The sequence below is a fragment of the Sebastes fasciatus genome, chromosome 7, assembly GCF_043250625.1.
Source record: "Sebastes fasciatus isolate fSebFas1 chromosome 7, fSebFas1.pri, whole genome shotgun sequence".
NCBI classification, from domain to species: Eukaryota; Metazoa; Chordata; class Actinopteri; order Perciformes; family Sebastidae; genus Sebastes; species Sebastes fasciatus.
Window position 1 is genome coordinate 19,464,290 of NC_133801.1, and position 18,263 is coordinate 19,482,552.

General features: G+C 41.9%; 1 protein-coding gene across 11 annotated transcripts in view; it reads left to right on the top strand.

Annotated features, from left to right (window-relative positions):
• Positions 1-17,715, top strand: part of dock10 (dedicator of cytokinesis 10) — a 71,654-nt gene extending 53,939 nt beyond the window's left edge. For 7 of the 11 annotated variants that reach the window (XM_074642053.1, XM_074642052.1, XM_074642051.1 and 4 more), the window contains 25 exons: positions 36-214; positions 1,687-1,803; positions 2,503-2,629; positions 2,749-2,870; positions 3,752-3,866; positions 4,714-4,780; positions 5,177-5,224; positions 8,003-8,104; positions 8,599-8,711; positions 8,805-8,920; positions 9,930-10,067; positions 10,166-10,348; positions 10,441-10,551; positions 10,671-10,886; positions 10,991-11,048; positions 11,697-11,798; positions 12,764-12,870; positions 13,058-13,180; positions 13,264-13,377; positions 14,582-14,728; positions 14,859-15,069; positions 15,182-15,372; positions 15,452-15,552; positions 16,464-16,602; positions 17,040-17,715. In XM_074642053.1, the coding sequence (XP_074498154.1) occupies positions 36-214; positions 1,687-1,803; positions 2,503-2,629; positions 2,749-2,870; positions 3,752-3,866; positions 4,714-4,780; positions 5,177-5,224; positions 8,003-8,104; positions 8,599-8,711; positions 8,805-8,920; positions 9,930-10,067; positions 10,166-10,348; positions 10,441-10,551; positions 10,671-10,886; positions 10,991-11,048; positions 11,697-11,798; positions 12,764-12,870; positions 13,058-13,180; positions 13,264-13,377; positions 14,582-14,728; positions 14,859-15,069; positions 15,182-15,372; positions 15,452-15,552; positions 16,464-16,602; positions 17,040-17,087 (3,095 nt within the window). In that variant the 3' untranslated portion in view covers positions 17,088-17,715. Of the gene's footprint in view, positions 1-35; positions 215-1,686; positions 1,804-2,502; positions 2,630-2,748; positions 2,871-3,751; positions 3,867-4,713; positions 4,781-5,176; positions 5,225-8,002; positions 8,105-8,598; positions 8,712-8,804; positions 8,921-9,929; positions 10,068-10,165; positions 10,349-10,440; positions 10,552-10,670; positions 10,887-10,990; positions 11,049-11,696; positions 11,799-12,763; positions 12,871-13,057; positions 13,181-13,263; positions 13,378-14,581; positions 14,729-14,858; positions 15,070-15,181; positions 15,373-15,451; positions 15,553-16,463; positions 16,603-16,794; positions 16,868-17,039 lie in introns of all 11 variants that reach the window. The other 4 variants (XM_074642057.1, XM_074642059.1, XM_074642058.1 and 1 more) reach the window with 3 other exon arrangements.
• Positions 17,716-18,263: the final 548 nt, after the last annotated feature.

The window sequence follows — 18,263 nt, forward strand, 5'->3', positions numbered from 1 at the left end:
GTTTAAAGTGTGAATCTTTTACGCTCTCTCCTCAGTGTCCGTGCCCGAGTACAACCTGACCGGAGAGTTCTGCAGGAAGCACTTCCTGACCGGCCTGTTGCTACGGGAACTGGGGCTGGCGCTCCAGGACGAGCAGGACCTGAGACACCTAGCCTTGGCCACCCTGAAGACTCTGATGGCTAAACACTCTCTGGATGCACGCTACGCCACCAAGGTAGCCACAACGCATGTTTACACGGGAGGACACTAAAAAGCATGAACTAATGAGTCACAAGCTCACAGTAGAAATTCTTTTTGTGTGACTCACACATACACGCTGACATGGGATTGTTCGTAGCAGCTGCGAGCGGCAGAGACGATGTTCTAATGGATGCTGGGAGGTGTCCAGATCAGATCGAGTCAGTAATCTGCTCTCTGTTAAACAGAACCAAATACCGCCAACCACATCACAACAGCAGAGCTGTAGTCAAGACAAAAAGCAAATGTGTGCCAAATAAAAGGAAAATCATGTTTCATAAAAGGCCACTTGGCAGGACATATTAAATGTTATGTAATAGACTGTTGAGATTTTTATCATAAGTTTTGCCAGGGTGTAAGAGGACTTTGCAAAACATATTAAATGTATCATTACTAGCTTTCTACATCAAACAGTATTTCGATTTGTTGGTGTATTACAAGATAACTAGAGCAGTACCCGTTGAAAACATATGCCTGTTCAGAACGGGCTGGATGCTTGGCCTGTGGTGTTGCCGCTTGCAGCTTTCTCAAGAACCGCTCATCCAAACAACTTCACACTCGACACTGCGCTTCCTTCGGTCCTGAGCAATACACCTGCCGTGACATAGTTGCGTCACACACCCAAGTCGCCGCTAGTCACGGTCAAAAACATCAGTGAAATACACTCTGGTTAATGGGAAACTCACCCAGGTCGCGGTTACTCCTGATCAAAAACATCAGTGAAATACACTTAGCGGAAGTAATTTCCATATAGGTGTATTAGTCGCTTGCTTTGACATAATCACTGCCGTTTTAATGTAGAGCATGGATTCATGTAGCCGAGGTAAAGTATTTTGCTGGCGGTAACGTTATTAGTGTTTTAAATTAGTATCATGTCTTACACTGGGGAAACACAGTCTTACTCATGGCGGAAAAACACACCACTCCCGATTCCCGATTTTGCTTCCAGTTGGCTATCCGACTCCAGGGAAGAGTGTTTGGTTGTAAAGTCAACTGCCATCAATGAGCCACTGCCGTTTGGAGCTCGTGCCCATTCGGAACGGTCTGACTGCATGGCTACCGGTAGCCTCCTGGTATTGCTGTTTGCAGCGTTGTCGGGGGCTCGTGCCCGTTCAGAGCGCGTACCGCGGTCTGCCCGCTGCAGACGACATGCTTGTCTCAGTCTACAGAGCCCTAAAGCCCCGCCGCCCCCGCTGCTGCACAGAGTGCTGTGTGCTTGTTTATTCAAAGTTTATTAATATTAAGAATAAATTAGACACTGCACGTCCTTGGGTCCCCCGCAATACACTCAACACGTGTGAAGTCGATCGAATGAACGGTTCTTGAGATATGCATGTAACCCACAGGCAGACAGTGATTCCTTGCTTTATAGTTAGATGCCACTGGATGTAGAACAACATGCACAAATCTTTTAAATGCCACACCCCCTTTCATTGGTTGCCCTTACAGGAAAAGCAGGCCAGAATTGCATCTCTCTACCTGCCTTTGTACGGCCTGATCCTGGACAACATGCCTCGATTCTTCCTCAGGGACCTCTTCCCCATCTACTTCACTTCTAGTGACCAAGTAAGAGTCCAGATGAAAGATGAAATGATTGATTGGCTGTGTGCAATGTCATACATTACTGCAGTGTTTGAAGGTACATAACATTGGTCTTATTTTCATAGGTTATGACAACATGTTACCTACTGAATCTCAATGATTTCAGAGATGTAGATTTAATTTGACAACAGCTTACTTTACTTCTTCTTCAACTGGACAAATGTTTGTACCATTCTTTGCAGCAGAGGCTCTCATCCTTAGATGTTATAGGTTTGCAGATAGTGACTGCAGGAATACTACATAAAGTATTGCTGGATACTGTACATGTTGTCTTTCTGTCTCGGTCTGTCCTCTTCCATTTGATTTCCACCACACTGTAAACAAATTTGTCATGAATACTGTACATGAATCATCCTGCAAATTGAGCTGGAAGTACAGACGATTATATGAAAACATTAATATTATATAACTTAATATTAAACTTTGAGTGTTTACTTTCATTATGAAATAAGTAAATTGGATCATTTCAGTTAAATATATCTTTTTAATAAGAAAACTGCATGAAACTTGTGTTGTTTGCCTTCATGGATGCTGTTATAAAGTTGCGTCTGAAATCTTTGCAATTCTCATTCTTATAACTTATAGAAATAATAGCCTGGATTATAAATGAATAAGACTCAGATGGTTTAAATGTGTCTTCTCCCCTGTCTGCACCCCCACCAGGGCTCTCGTGACGACCTCAGTGTAGGAGGAGTAGTGGCAGGAGGGGTCGGAGGGGTGATTCCTGTTACTCGCCATGGCAACTCTGTAGATGCCTCCTTTTCCAAAGAAGTGCTGAACTCCATCACAGGTAAAAGGGCATCACATGCTTGTATGTAGCTGTCTGTCTATTTCCAGTGTCTGTATAAAAAGGTGTGAATGAGGACATTGATGCTGACACCCCCTCCCCCCCTTCTCCCCCTCCACCAGCCTTCTCATCTTTGGCAGTTGCCATGGGTAACCAGGCCGACTCTCGGGGTTCTCTGATCAGCGTGGACTCCAACCCTAGCAACAGTGACAGGAACAGTGAGAAGATGGACGGATGTGAGAAGGTGAGAAAAGAGAAGAGTCAAACACACATCACCTCCTGTGTTATGACACGTCTGTATTTTTTACTCTGACAGAGGAGTGGCAAGCAGATCTGTCGAAAGAACTTAAATCGTTTAGATACATTTATTGTGTGTGTTTGATATATACTGTGCATCTTCCTCATTGTGAGTCATTCATAATAAAGTCTACATTATATATGGATTTCTGAAAGAGGAGTATGCAGAAAACAGACGTCCATTGGCTTCTATTTAGACCACTGATGGTGAACAAGTGGACTCAGTACACTACTCTAATACCAGCTAAAGAAGCTTGACTTGGGGCGTCCTGGTGGTCTTGGACCTTTGTTGCACGTCGTCCCCCATCTCTCTCTCTCTCCTCACTTCCTGTGATTTCTTTATACTATCTATGTAATAAAGGCAAAGAAATGGACAAATAATACTTAAAAAGAAGAAATACTGCAGCCCCCGCTACCACCACTCTTAGATCATTTTGGCTAGACACCAAAAAAGAAGATCTTTTAATTAAAATAAAGAATTATATTTCTCATATTTCATTTACAAAGTTAACTGTCTGGTCATATACTCTGTAAATTTAGTTCCCCAACATGAAGGTATAAATTATGTTTTCAAACTGTCTCCACATATCCTATAAAAATAAAATTTTGGCAGGGACCTGCTGAAACCTTTATTCATGTTGGCCTGAAAGTAGTACAATTGAATCTGAAAATACAACATCAGCTTGTAAAATACCCATTATATCTTAAGTTTCCCTCCAGGTTGCTAAAAGCCACATATTCGCATAAGAAAACACTGAGGAAACGACCTCAGTGTCCACAATACTAACAGTATCTCTGACTGTATTCCCTCTGGATGTTTCTCCTCAGTTTGCACGGCCGCAGTCCCTCATCGGCTACGGTTCTCGCTGTGACAAACTGGACCAGGCGGAGACACGCAGTCTCCTCATGTGCTTTTTGCACATAATGAAAACCATATCTGAGGGTAAGAAATGATACAAACATGTATACAGAGGATTCACACAGTCCGGTCCAGAGCTTTGTTGAATTGTGTTTGTAAATGCTATGTTATGGGTTATTATATTACTTCTATACTACATGTGATCAACAGAGGCCCAGAAGATTTAGACAATAGTTTTGTTTTTCCCTTTATTGAATTATTCTATTACAGCAAACACAATATATCTGCATTTTTTTTGTAGTTTAAAGGCGCTTTATTCGATATCCAGAGTATTAATAGAGCATCAAACAACTATGTAAAGATATAAAGGAGTAATATCTACCTGAGCAGAGAATGAAGTCGCTCTCCCTCTGTGTGTGTTGTAATCCGAGCTTCTTCGTGCTTTGTTGACATCGCCGGGCTGGCCGTGCTTGCTTTTAGTGCATGTTCTTACATGTGAGTGTGCCCCACTGGCTAGCTCACAGCCACCACTCTGCGCTGCTCTCATACGGCGGTTACAGCTAATAACGCCGTCCCAAACAGTGGCGCCCTTGCCGAAGCGTAGCGCCCACCCTCTTGTTCCCCCCCAGGTTAACACTGTTAGCTCTGTCAGCACTGTTGCCGTTAATTTCACTGTTAGCACTGTTAGCTATAAGCCACTAGCTTAGCTGTCGCCATGTTGAGAGCCATGTGGAGGCAATAGAAATGCTCCCAATCTCGCATTTAGCACCTTTAAAACATGATTTATTAGTAACTTTTTGACCCTTGCCTGTTTCAATCACTCCAATACAACTTCAGCATAACAATACTGACTTTATGAAAATTTGCTTTGGCTCTTGTCTGGTAATATGCCTTGATATGTGATATGATGTCTTTTGCTTCCTGTTTCCAGATGTGCTGGTGTCCTACTGGCACCGGGCCATTCACCAGGAGATCTCAGACTTCTTTAACATCCTGGAGTAAGTGCTCTTCTTTTTTTCATGGCACGAGTATTACCACGTCTCCTTTTAGGCTGACTAGTGATACTGTGCACAGAGAGAAACAGACAGGGGATGGGGGACAGGAGAATGAGAGGAGAATAATGTAGCCAGAAGGGAACAGATGAAAGTAATGACACAGCAAGAGAGAGAGAGAGAGAGAGAAGAAAAACAGACTGTAATTCCAACGAGAGCTCCCTCTCCACCGAACAGTGCAGTTAATTAACTGCCTGTTTCCTGTTTGTGTCAGCATCTAGACTTTGCTGCAACTCAGTTTGATCACATGCACTTCGTTTGTCCTGTGTTCTTAACTTACAAAACACATAAAAACAAGCAAACCGTCACCCAAGATATTATTGCATTTCTCCCTTTCCACAGGCTGTGTCTTCAGCACTTCAGGTTCCTCGGAAAACGCCACATAGCCAGGTGAGTGCACGCTCCTCGCTGCCAGGTCACATGCATTTATTACAATGCTGCGTATATGGAAACAGCTTATTAACTCAACATACATTCCGCAGCCAAAGGTTGTAACACCCCCACCCGCAGAATACATATAATCATGCACACACACACACAAATGCACAATGTAGCCACTCACACACAGACATGGGTGCGAACACACACAAATAAATGAATCAGACACAGTCAGGCAGAAATACTAATATGTGTTCTGTATGCATGTGCACGCTCAGGGATGAACTTCAAGAGGGGAAGAGGTAAAGGGGGGGAAGAAAAGGAAGAGAGGGGGAGGGGGAACTCCTGGATCTCGCTTGTTGAGAGAAAAGCACTGCTGGATATTGTACTGTAGTAGTTGGCAAGCACAGGATGGGGGTTGTTATCATGTGTGTGTGTGTGTGCGCTTAGTGGAGCTGAGCCATTGGCACCGCCAGACTCCTCCATCTTCTGGTTCCTCCCAGCTAATTAAATTAACTCTCTTTTTCCTTTCAGCAATAAGATGCTGAGATGTAAGCCAACAAAAGGCTGGGAGAGCACACTGCTTTACTGTGTGTGGAGGCATTAACAGAATAAAGATAGCTGGAAGCCTCGCTAGCGCTCTCAGACGCAGTCGAGCCCGTCTGGGGCTGCTAGCTACTTAACATTCGTCTGTAATACCAGGCCATGGGGGGATTCACAGTCTTACGCCTGTGTCTGTCTCAGTGTCTCTCTCTCTGTTAGCTCTTTGATGCCTGGCTGAGTCAGTGTGGGCACCCATTAAAGTTTAGGAGAGATGAATTACACTAGCAGTGTGTAGCCAGCCAGCGAGCTATAGGAGGACAGTCAGTCAGCCAGCCTATCCGGCTACAATCAGTCATTGAAGCCCCTGCTGAAAACTTTCAAATTTCCCTACAGTCAGAAAAAAGAAACCTGAGATATTATCAAATTTGATTTTACAGTAGCCTGGCAACATAAGCAAACAACTCCACACCTGTCATCAGTTTGGTTCAAATGTTGCTCAATCCTGATTGGTGCATGGATGTATGTGACATCACCGTTTTACAGAAACCTATAATGTCAAATAACCAAAACTGTTCCAAATGTTTTGCTAGAAAGACACAACTAGACTACATTTATGATCATGTTCTATTACAGTTATGGAAAGTTAAAGTTACATCTCCTCTCTCGTTCAATTCCCGAGCCTCCGGCGCCGCAACTACTTTGAGCAGCTGTCAATCACAGCTTTCAATCATGACGTCTCAGCCCCTTTTTGTAGCATCAAATAACTAATTAAAACCAAACTTATCGGAAGAAATGAACATTTGAACAAACATCAGCGTGATAAAAACATCCTAAAATGACAGAAACCATCTTTGTGAAAAAAATTATTTAATGTGTACTTTAATTTTTGGCCCATGTCCCATCCGCTAATATGGAGGAGGCGGGATTTATGACCTATACTGCAGCCAGCCACCAGGGGGCGATTGAGATGTTTTGGCTTCACTTTTGGCGGAGCTGTCATGTCGTCCATCTTTATAGACAGTCTATTGCTCTTGTATGGTTCCAACACTCAGAAGCTGATTGAGAAAATAGGTTGTCAGGGCCTTTAAGGTAGCCAGTGCTGCAGTTTAATCTCAGAAATTCCTTTAATTTATCCTGTTTCTGTCTGTGTTCGTGCAGGGAGCCCTCACTTCCTTTATTTAAGCCACATTTTAGACTTTAGCTAAGATACAAACACACACTCATGCACATGCACAACACACACTACATGACACAAACCAATGACGATGAACTGTTATGTTTTCTCCATGTTCGACCTTGCTGTTGTAGTCTCTCCACCACAGTGCCCCTCCCCCTCTGTGCATGCTGCAGCTGTCAGTGTGACTGCACATTTATTGATGTCCTGTTGCATCAAGTAACCCTCTCTGTATTATGCCGTATTATTCATGCATGTTAGTTTTGTTTTGCTCTTTACATGCTGTAAAAACATTTGCCTCATTGATGTTGCATGTCGACCTCGTAGCCCTCTCTATCTCTCCACGCCCTGCTGCTTCATGACTGGCTGGACTCCACCTGCTGCTTATAATGAGCTCTGAGGCAGCTGCGTTGATTGGCTTACACAGTAGTTGTGTCCTCTTTCTTTTGGCTGGCCGAGGCACCATGTGCTCTGTGTAGACTGGCCGATTCGAGCTTCATTTAAGCATCATGAGAACATGATACGTTAAACATCTGTTTGCAACTAAGCTGATTTGCGGCGCAGCTTAACTGTCTATTCGTTTCATCACATCTACACACCCTTGTCTCCTCGCTGTCCACTGTTAACGCTGTGCTCCAGCCTCTATACTCTCCACTAACACTCTCCCAAGAGTTGATATAACATTTACACGATAGTCTACTAATGGCAAACTAAAACCATTGACTCTGCTACGCCACTAACCTTTCCATCTGGCTGACCTCCCTCTTTATAATCTTTCTCTCTGACTTTAGCCGCTCTCATCACGCCAAGGTCAAATTGGAGATCCTGTATGCTTTCAGCCTTACAGGAATACAATGTGACCTAGTTGCTAAAAAACATACAACATGGTCACTAATATAGTATTGCAAAGTGTTTACATTTACACTATAATGTCCATATTGATTGCAGGCATGCTCAACTATTAGCATGTCACACATTATAGGTAATATAACTGACTACTGATGGACACTAAACAATGACGCTCTCAACTAAACTAACTAATGCTAGCTTTGATGTGATTGGCTCGTGAACAGGAAGCTAGCAGCGGCAGTAAAGCTGGCCCAGTCCACCCAGGCCAATGGCACCCTGAAGGGCTCTAACCACCCCTCCCAGTCCTCAAGCCTCTTCCCACAATGGTAACCACCCTCCACCAGGAAAACACTGAGTAAAACTATTTAAAGAGTCTTTGGTTACTGACATTGTTCTTTTAATGCTAAAAGATGTCTGGTGATTGGTTCAATAGCAAGAAACTCCAGACTATTTGAATACAACCTACAACAACACTTTAGTTAAATACATTCTTGTCCTGTGTATATTCATCATTGATGTGACCACCGTGTGTTTCCATGTACTGTAACTGTAACTGTGTTCTCAGCATGCCCCTCCTCATACCCGCGGTGTTTGGTGTAATTTGTCTCTGTACTCCCATGTGTTATTAATAGACTCCCAATAACAGCATGTCCTCGGGACATGGACGCCATTTATATTTACCTGCCTACTAAAAATGTGCAAAATCTATATAGAGGTTTGACCTACGGTTCAGTAGTACATTTACTGCAGTGTAATTTAAACAAGTATCAGATAAAATGTGTTATTGACACCAACTGCTGATCCCTGCTGTTGCCTCCAGGATGGCGTCATCTGGGGGGGAAGGTCACCGGCACGCTCGATCCCAAACCATGCCCATCATCAGGGCCAAGAATGCTCTCACCAACCCCAAGCTGCTGCAGATGATGGAGACAGGTACTGTAACACACACACACACACATTTTGGCCGAGATGAATGTAAAGTTACTGAGATGGATTTGAGTTAATCATATCTGATTATGTTTCCAGATGGGAATATTCAGGATGGGGACACCCTGAGTCCTACAGACATCGAGGCAAACTTGTCCACAGAGGTGTCCCTCACTGTGCTGGACGTACTGGAGCTCTTTGTTCACCATCACAAGGTCTGAAACTGCAGTTCACACCACTCACTTACTAGTGTGTCATCTATTTTCTTTTCTTAAGGGGAATCTATTTCACTCAAAATCAGAATACTTTATTGAGCTCCGGGGGGAAATTGGGACGTTGCAGTTGCTCTTATATAAACATAAAGAAATGTAAGAAAATAGAAATAAAGGGGTAAGTAACATGGAAATTATGTACATAATTCTACAATATATAACACAATATATGTAGAGAAATATAAGTAAATGATAGAATAAGAAATGAGATTATAAGAAAACATGTAAAAATATGTGCATTAAAGACAAACAATATATAACATATAACCACAGTGCAAATAAGTAAATACAAAATGCTGAGAAGTGGGATCTATTAAGTGTGTTAAATATAACTGCAATTATAGTATAAATATGAATTAAATACAAATATTTCTTGAAAATGACAGTATAAATGCTTATAAAATAATGTTTCATTAATATTATGAGGTTAAATCTGAGCTCTGGGCTCAGTTTTTGGATTTGAAAATTGCATGTACAAATCTGTTTAAATGTATGGCTTTTGCACCATTTTTAAAGGTTGTATAATCACACTTATTTCCTATTCCTCTGGCTCTATTTCTCCGTAATACACTCCTTGTCAAAAATCAAATAATAATGTTACATTTTGGCTTTTGTTACTATAAAACTGAACAGGGAGTTTTCAAATCAGATTTTTATTTCTGTTTCTTCAAAAACATAAACAAAAAATTAATTGTCATATCTGCCACCATTATTCTGGTGAACAAAATAAAATCTACAAACTTTTTTGTCCAAATAAAATTTTTGTGGATGAGTAGGCTCCAGAATTAATTGCAATGTAAATCAAGCACATATTTATTGCACATTGTAAAAGCCAGTGCTACTCTACTGTCACCTGGTGGCGAAGAAAACTGCCTTTCATTTAGAAAAAAAAAGCTGCCTGTTGAAACTTTGACAGTAAAATGTGCTTTTCTTCTCTCATCCATCCACACAGAAGCAGCTGTTGCTGGACGAAGGACAAAATGTACTGATGAAGAAGGTGCTGGACACCTACTTGCTCTTCTTTCAGATCAACCAATCAACTGCCACTCTACGGCACATCTTCGCTGGACTCAGGCTCTTTGTACAAAAGGTCCAGCGAGCTCCATGTAAACATACAATGTCTAAGTGAGGATTCAAATTGTTTCTCTTCATGTGTGGTTTCATCTTCATCTCTCTCTGTACATGTAGTTCCCCAATGCATTCTTCCAGGGTAAGGCAGACCTGTGTGGCTGTCTGTGCTACGAGATCCTCAAGTGCTGTAACCATCGCTCCAGCTCCACCCAAACGGAGGCAGCTGCCCTGCTGTATTTCTTCATGAGAAAAAACTTTGAGTTCACCAAGGGCAAGTCAATAGTCCGCTCACACCTGCAGGTCAGTGAGCCCAGATATCATTTTAGTATTGTGAATCGCGGTTGGTCGATTCATGACATTGTCCTCACCCTTTACTCCTCTTTCCATTTCAGGTTATCAAGGCTGTGAGCCAGCTAATAGCAGACGCTGGCATCGGAGGCTCGAGGTTTCAGCAGTCCCTGGCTATCATCAATAACTTTGCCAACGGAGATGCACCACTCAAGGTAGAGCAGGTTCTAAGGTTATATATCACAGCTTTATTATCATCGAGTAGGATGTATAGTAGTAGTTAATTATACTTTTGTACTTCAGATAATGAATGTTCATAATACTGTTTCTGCAGAACACTCCATTCCCTGCTGAGGTGAAGGACCTGACCAAACGGATCCGGACGGTCCTGATGGCCACAGCCCAAATGAAGGAGCACGAGAAGGATCCAGAGATGCTGGTGGATCTTCAGTACAGTCTGGCCAACTCCTACGCCAGCACCCCCGAGCTTCGGTGCACCTGGCTGGAGAGCATGGCTAAGGTTCACGTCCGCAACGGCGATCTCTCAGAGGTTATAAATGTTTCAGAAACTTCAAAAAAATGCCTTTTTTTTCTTTTTTTTTAAATGAAGTATGAATTAAATTTGATGGTAATGTGTCTTAACTTTCCCATCAGGCCGCCATGTGCTACATCCACATCTCAGCCCTGATTGCTGAATCGCTGAAGAGGAGAGGTCAGTGCACAAATGCTGCTGCTTTTGACTTTGCAGCATGGTTTGCGTGTGTTCACGTATTGCTGCTAAGGTGTGCATCTTTGCAGACATGGATTGTCCGATCACAGCCACCTTTCTGTCAATCAGCCAACCTCTCTTTCTCTCTGCTAACATGGTCGTCGCAACTTTCTGCAAATTACTACTTAAACTTTCAGGCATCAGTCCTTCATCTCATCATGGGGGTTGATGTGTATGCTTGAAAGTGAGCACGCTGGAGTGTGTCTTTGTGTGGGGGAGATTAATTAGGAACTTATGGGGGAATAAAGATGGATTGCCAACTAGTTGTATAGATTTGTCTTTGCATCCAGATACCCTTCCCATTCACGACTTCTAGTAGGAATAGAGATTGATGTCTACGCATTTCGCTGTGCTGCATGTCCCTCTATCTGCAAAGCTTTTTGTTCTTACGTGTGCTTCCTCATTTAGACTGCAGCATGTGTCTATCTTTCGCTGTCAGGCATCTTTTCTAATGCACTGAGCCTGTGTGCTGATAGCCAGCACAGCATGCAAGCAGCTCAGCTGATTCGTGAGCTTTGTCCTTGAGCATAAAAGGCAAAAGCAAGTTGGATTTTGTAAACCTCGTCCTCCTCCTCCCCTCCTACCAAACAGGCTACTGGAGAGCTGACAAGGCCAGGATGTCCAGTGTGTCCCCTGAAGAAAGCCCTGTCTTTAACTGTAGCTCCTTACTAACTACCTCCCGAGATCAAGACAGTGAGTGTGTGCGCCTGGGGCCCGCTGGGTGGTGGGGTTGGAAGTTCACAAAATATGGATGGAGAGACGAGGGAGTGTGGGAGGGAGTGGGTGTGCACTGACAATGTTTAAAACAACTGAGTGGACGGTGTTGACAGGTGGACATGGTTTGGATTGAAGGTCGCCAGTTCAAATCCTCACCACTCCGGTGTTGGATAAGGTTTCTGCACTGTGTATTATATTCTGCAGTTAAATATTTTGATGACCTCTGTTCTTGCCTTAACGATATTAGATCATGTCAGGTTATCACTAATTATACCATGGTCTGGGTGAATACTCGATTCTGATTGGCTGCAGGGTGTCCATTAATTCCTGATAATGTACACCTACTAAGTAGTTCCAGGGAAACTGTCTGTTCACCGTTCTAAATGAATGCACTGGCTATAAAAAAAACATCTGAATCTTATTTACAACAGAGTATAACAATAGGCTGACAGTTCACATGACCTCTCATTTGTTCGTGAAACTTTTGATACTGATCTGGGGACAATGACATGGCTAGATAGATAGCTAGTCTTGTTGTTAAACATACGGTCAGTTATATTTACTGTTTTTCAACCGTATGCAAAGTTATTGACTTTGAATCCTGCTAGTAAAACACCTCGTCAGGCATTATCCCTTAACTGACTTACTGTCCCTGTTTGACCCTCACTGTCCTTCACTCAAGTCTCACTGGATGAGATGTTCAGTGTCACTGAGGTTTGATATGAAGCACGCTCACAATTTGAACACATTTTTGATTTAGTCTGCAAAAATGGCACGACGTGTGAGGAATGCTGACGTGCCTTACATCTTGTATTTTGATACAAGAATGTTTGTGTGTCTGTATGTTAACAAGCTGAACATAACCGTAGGGTAAGTTGATATCTTTTTTTTTACTTGCTAACCTGTCTTGATGTGTCACTTTCACTTGTTTGAAACCCCAGCGTCGTTCTCTATGGGCTGGGCAGCGTTTATGTGCATCAGCCCCAACGTCAAGGAGGAGGGAGCCATGAAGGAAGACGCTGGTACACAAGACACGCCCTATACTGAGGTCAGTGTTAGCCTTTGATTCTGACTGAACAGCGTGGTAAACAAGAGCTTCACAAATGAAACAAAGTAGCATTTCATGATCATAACCATTATTGCAAGTTTCAGAATATCCCTGTTCAATTTATTAATGTCCCATTGCGGTCTTTCTCTCTAACATGCTTCTTGCTGTGCTGTGTCTGTGTGTGTAGGACACTCTGGTGGAGCAGCTGGAGCTGTGTGTGGACTACCTGTGGAAATCAGAGAGATACGAGCTCATCGCTGACATCAACAAACCTGTGATTGCTGTCTTTGAAAAGAGAAGGGATTTTAAGGTACCTGTTAACCCCTCCACTCTTTGTGTGTGTGCATATTGAGCTCAGTTTGACCTTACGTGCGTGTTGGTGTGTGACCACAGAGGCTGTCAGAGCTGTACTACGACATCCATCGCTCCTACCTGAAGGTGACTGAGGTGGTGAACTCGGAGAAGCGGCTCTTCGGTCGCTACTACCGTGTAGCTTTCTATGGACAGGTGAGCCACCACTTCAGTACTGCAGACAGTACACTCTTACATGGGAACGTATGTACACGCACATTGCTTATGCCGCAGCAGAGCAACAGATTTGACAGACAGAATTTAGTATTCAGTGTTTCTGTATACCAAACAAATAAATGCACTTGTCCAGTAGGAAGACAAAAAGATCTCTGTGTCTCTGCAAAACAAAACAAACAAAACTAGTTGCATTGCTAGATGCCACCGAGGGTAATTGCAGAAAATGTTTCTTGTACTTTAGGTGAACTAATTCTTTAGAAATGGTAAAAACATATTTGATATACGCAGGTGAATTATCTTTGAATCCCTGGCTTTATCTGTGTGAAGAAGATGCTGAGCAGATCGGGTTTGTTTTTTAAGAACCTGGATCCTTGACACAGTTTCCTATTTGCTAATGAGGGGATCATATTTCCACGCAGGGATTTCAGAGCTCTGCTGAAGTGAAGAAAGGATTTGAGAAGCCGATAATGAGAATATGAAATCTTCTCACTATTGTTATAAAAGGAGGAGAGAGACGCAATGTCTCGTCAGTGAGGCACGGAAAGATAACGACACCAGATTTATTTTACTGAGTCAGTGTCCTTAATTTCACTGTCTGCTCTTTTCTTCCTTTTTTTTATTATATTCTATATCAAGATTGCGGTAAGTTGTGTATGTCTTTGATTTTCCATTTTCCTCAGTGCTAACCACTTTTACCTCTCTTCTCCTCCTTCTACCACGATTAACATCTGCTGCCCTCACCCTTTTGAAGGGTTTGTGTCAAGCTTGCTGTGGTCCATTTTACTTCCCGTAATCTCCAATGATGAAGTTGTTTCCCCTCTAAACATTAAGAAGAGCTGGTGTCAAACAGCCACAGTGGACAGGAAGATAACTGTTTAATAAACCTTACCTCATTCACCTTTTGACATTTGCCTCCAATGCTGCTTTGAATATGACCTCCAAACTCTCCCATCCAGAACTTAACGCTTAGGGAACTTAACACGTGTTATGGCCTGTGTGTACAACCAGTGACTCAAGAATCCACCAGGGGGCAACATATAATCACACTGACATGTATACAGTTTGGAAAAGCAACATCTAAATATTAAACTTGCATTGCATACACACAAACTACCACACATGCATGTAATCGGCTTCGCTAATTAGTGTGTGCATGTGTGTGCGTGTGTGTGTGTTCTGGTAGGGTTTCTTTGAGGAGGAGGAGAGCAAAGAGTTCATCTACAAAGAGCCAAAGCTGACGGGGCTGTCGGAAATCTCCCAGAGATTACTCAAACTCTACTCAGACAAGTTTGGAGCCGATAATGTCAAGATGATCCAGGACTCCAATAAGGTAGGTGACAGAATTTTGCCTATTTAAGTTACTTTTTAAGACATTAAAACTGAATGATTTGCCTTGAAGTTATTGGTGAATTTGTGGACATAATTTCACTATTTCTTGCTTTAACATTCTTTGAAAACAGGTAAATCATAAAGACCTGGACCCCAAGTTCGCCTACGTTCAGGTGACGTACGTGGTGCCCTTCTTTGACGAGAAAGAGCAACAGGACAAAAGGACGGATTTCGAGAGACATCACAACATCAACCGCTTTGTGTTCGAGACGCCGTTCACTCTGTCTGGAAAGAAACATGGAGACGTGGAGGAGCAGTGCAAGAGACGCACCATATTGACCAGTAAGTATTTGTTCACCACTTTTCCCCCCAGTGAAGAAAAAAAAAACACCTTACAGGAAACTTTAACGTAGAGTTGGTCTTACTGGTGTTTTTTTTATTTCTCTCTCTTCAGCAACTTCCAACTTCCCGTACCTAAAGAAGCGTATCCAGGTGGTGGAGCAGCAGAGCACAGAAATGAACCCGATTGAGGTAGCCATCGACGAGATGTCACGTAAAGTCTCCGAGCTCAACCAGCTGTGCAACATGGAGGAGGTGGACATGATCCGGCTGCAGCTGAAGCTGCAGGGCAGCGTCAGTGTCAAGGTGGGGATTCCTCCAAAGTACAGATTTCTGGGTGAATTTGTGTGCTTTGTTTTGTCTCACCTGATCGTCCCTTCTCCAGGTGAATGCAGGGCCCATGGCCTACGCCAGGGCATTTTTAGAGGAGAAGAATGCCAAGAAATACCCCGACAACCAGGTCAAACTGCTAAAGGAGATCTTCAGGTAGGATTCAATGCACAGTTCAGTTTGTTCATAGCATTGCAGTGTCTATGAACATCAATAATACAATTCAACACCTTATAATAAGACTCAAAATTTGTATTGTATGTCCTGTTATTGCACATGGGAAATGCAGTTCAACACATCTGTAGTTCCCTAGATCAAGTTGCATCGGAAACCCTGCTGATAAAACAGCATATTTTATAAAAACATACCACAAAATGTGAATACAAATCTTTTTTTTTTTTTTTAAACTCAACTAGGAAATCAAAATTTCAATAAAATCCAATCTAATAAGAAATTAAAGGAAAGGAAATAGTGAAACAAATCTGAAAAACTGTCATCTTGACAGAGAGTGCAGTTGTAAACAAGCATCATTATGCCAGTGTTTAATTGCTCACACCCATCATGCCCAATTTATATATTTATATAGTCTTAAATGCTTGTTTTAGAGCTACATCCATTTTAATTGTGAATAAACACAAATCAACACCAAATAGTTATTACAGATTAATACATTTTCACAATGTTTGACAATTTTTAAGATAAAGATTCTTACCCAGATGATTAAAGGTCAAGGTGAAGGATGTAATAATGACTAATCTTACAGTTAGTCAAACTTTGTCAAATATATGTTAATAAAAGGGATTTATTGAGAAGAAAAAAAAACTAGACAACCTTCATAAAGTTCAGTTCCTATTTGATTGTTGGACCTATTGCACACTAGGATTTATAAATGTAACAATCTTCTTCAAAGTATAAAAAGCACCCATCAAACCTGTTTATGTTTATTCAGAAAATTATGTAAATAGTTTTTGACAGTGTTCTTGGAAAAAAATCCTCACCCAGATCATTAAAGGTCAGGTTCAATGACATGATTAATAATCAGTAAAACATGTGTTTGCCCCCTGCAGGCAGTTTGCAGAAGCGTGCGGTCAGGCTTTGGATGTGAATGAGCGTCTGATCAAGGAGGACCAGCTGGAGTACCAGGAGGAGATGAGAGCTCACTACCGGGACATGCTGACTGAGCTGTCCGGCATCATGAATGAACAGGTCTCGCTATGAACGGACCAATGAGTGTCCAGACTTATGTTATTACCACATTTTATTTTTTTTTCTATTCATTTGCATGGCATAATGAGCATCATCTCTTCCTATGCATTGTTTTTATGAGGCATTTTCATGTCACACCAGCTTCTGTTTTTACTTCCTCTACATCTTTTCCAACTTTTCCTCTCATTACAGCTACAAAAAAGTGTTCTTGCTGCCGGTACCTCATCTCTCTATAACAGCTTTCTGTCCACTCTTTCTAAGACCGGTATGTCATGTCGTCATATTCCCTCATAAAAGACATCTTGTCACCTCGCTACTTGCTTCATGTTTCTCCCATATGTCAGCCAATCTATCCAAGAGCCGAAGTCTCGATACTAGATCTCCTTTTCAATTTTCCTGTTCCAATGCAAGCTTTTTTTATTCTTGCTCTTGTCCAGATTCCTCACACAAGACAACCCGGAACGGAACGACACAGCGCCTACTGAACGGCCAATAGACTCAAGAAATCCTTTGTGCCAGGGAGGACATTTTTTTTTTCCCCATAAATGGCTTTGGAGTTCCAGTTTGAGCCTAAAAAAAAGTGGCTCATTTTGCTTGTTTCTGACTGTAGTTGTTTCCTGCTGCAAGGAGCAGCAGGTTAGTGGAACTGTGACTGACGGTGAGTGTAGAGAAAACAAGGGAAGAAGTGTGTAGACTGTGGTCGTGATAGTCTGTAGTCCTGTCGTTGAACGTTGACTATCTGCAGTAGAGGCCAGGCTGCTCAGCTGGACTGTTAGCTACTGTTTGTTTTGGTTTTAGAGACTCGATCCATGTCGTATGGATCCCCCCGCCGTGCTTACATACTGACAGACACACTCACAAACAAATACACACAGTGCATATGTTCACATGCACACAGCCTTCTCTCCACAACCCAGTCCCTTTAGAGAACAGTGACCTTACTGAGCTCGAGGTGCGTTCAGCTATATACATAACATATACTGTAGCTCTCTGGTGCATTTTGATGATGTTTTTACAATTTTTTTTCCCTTGGAATATCAGTTAAAAGTATCTCAAGAGATCTTGTAAGATGACTAATGTGAAAAAAAAATTGGATTACAGTTTTTTTTAAAACTAACGAAGCATCCGAAGAGTTGAACGCACCTCCGTTCCTGTTTGAATGTAGAGCAGCTCCACATTGCTTCTTTGTACCCTCGCTAACGTTCTGGAAATATCAGCTTGCCGATTTTCAAACGGAAACAAAAAAAAAATATGTTTTGTAACATTTTTATGATTGAAATTGCATTGTTACTGTTATTATTTCCTGTACTGTTTTGAATTGTAAATAAGAAATATTAATATTTAAAAACGTTTGAAATGTTTTCTTTTTATAAAATATACAATATATAAATATTTGTTTAGCTGAATTTTAAAAAAAGGAACAAAAAACTAAAGTTTTATGTATAACATTTAAAATAAAATTTTGTTAATGTCCAAAATTCAGGATTACACTTCAGTCATTTTCCACTTCATTCATTGTCCTGATGTCAGTTTTGCTACAATCATGTGTCTTCTACTCTTTCATACATTGCACCTTTCCTCTCACTGTATCTCATGTTGCTCAGTCTGTGAATCCAGGTTTGAATGGAGTAAAATAGCTTTCTAAAATGAAATAGTGCCTT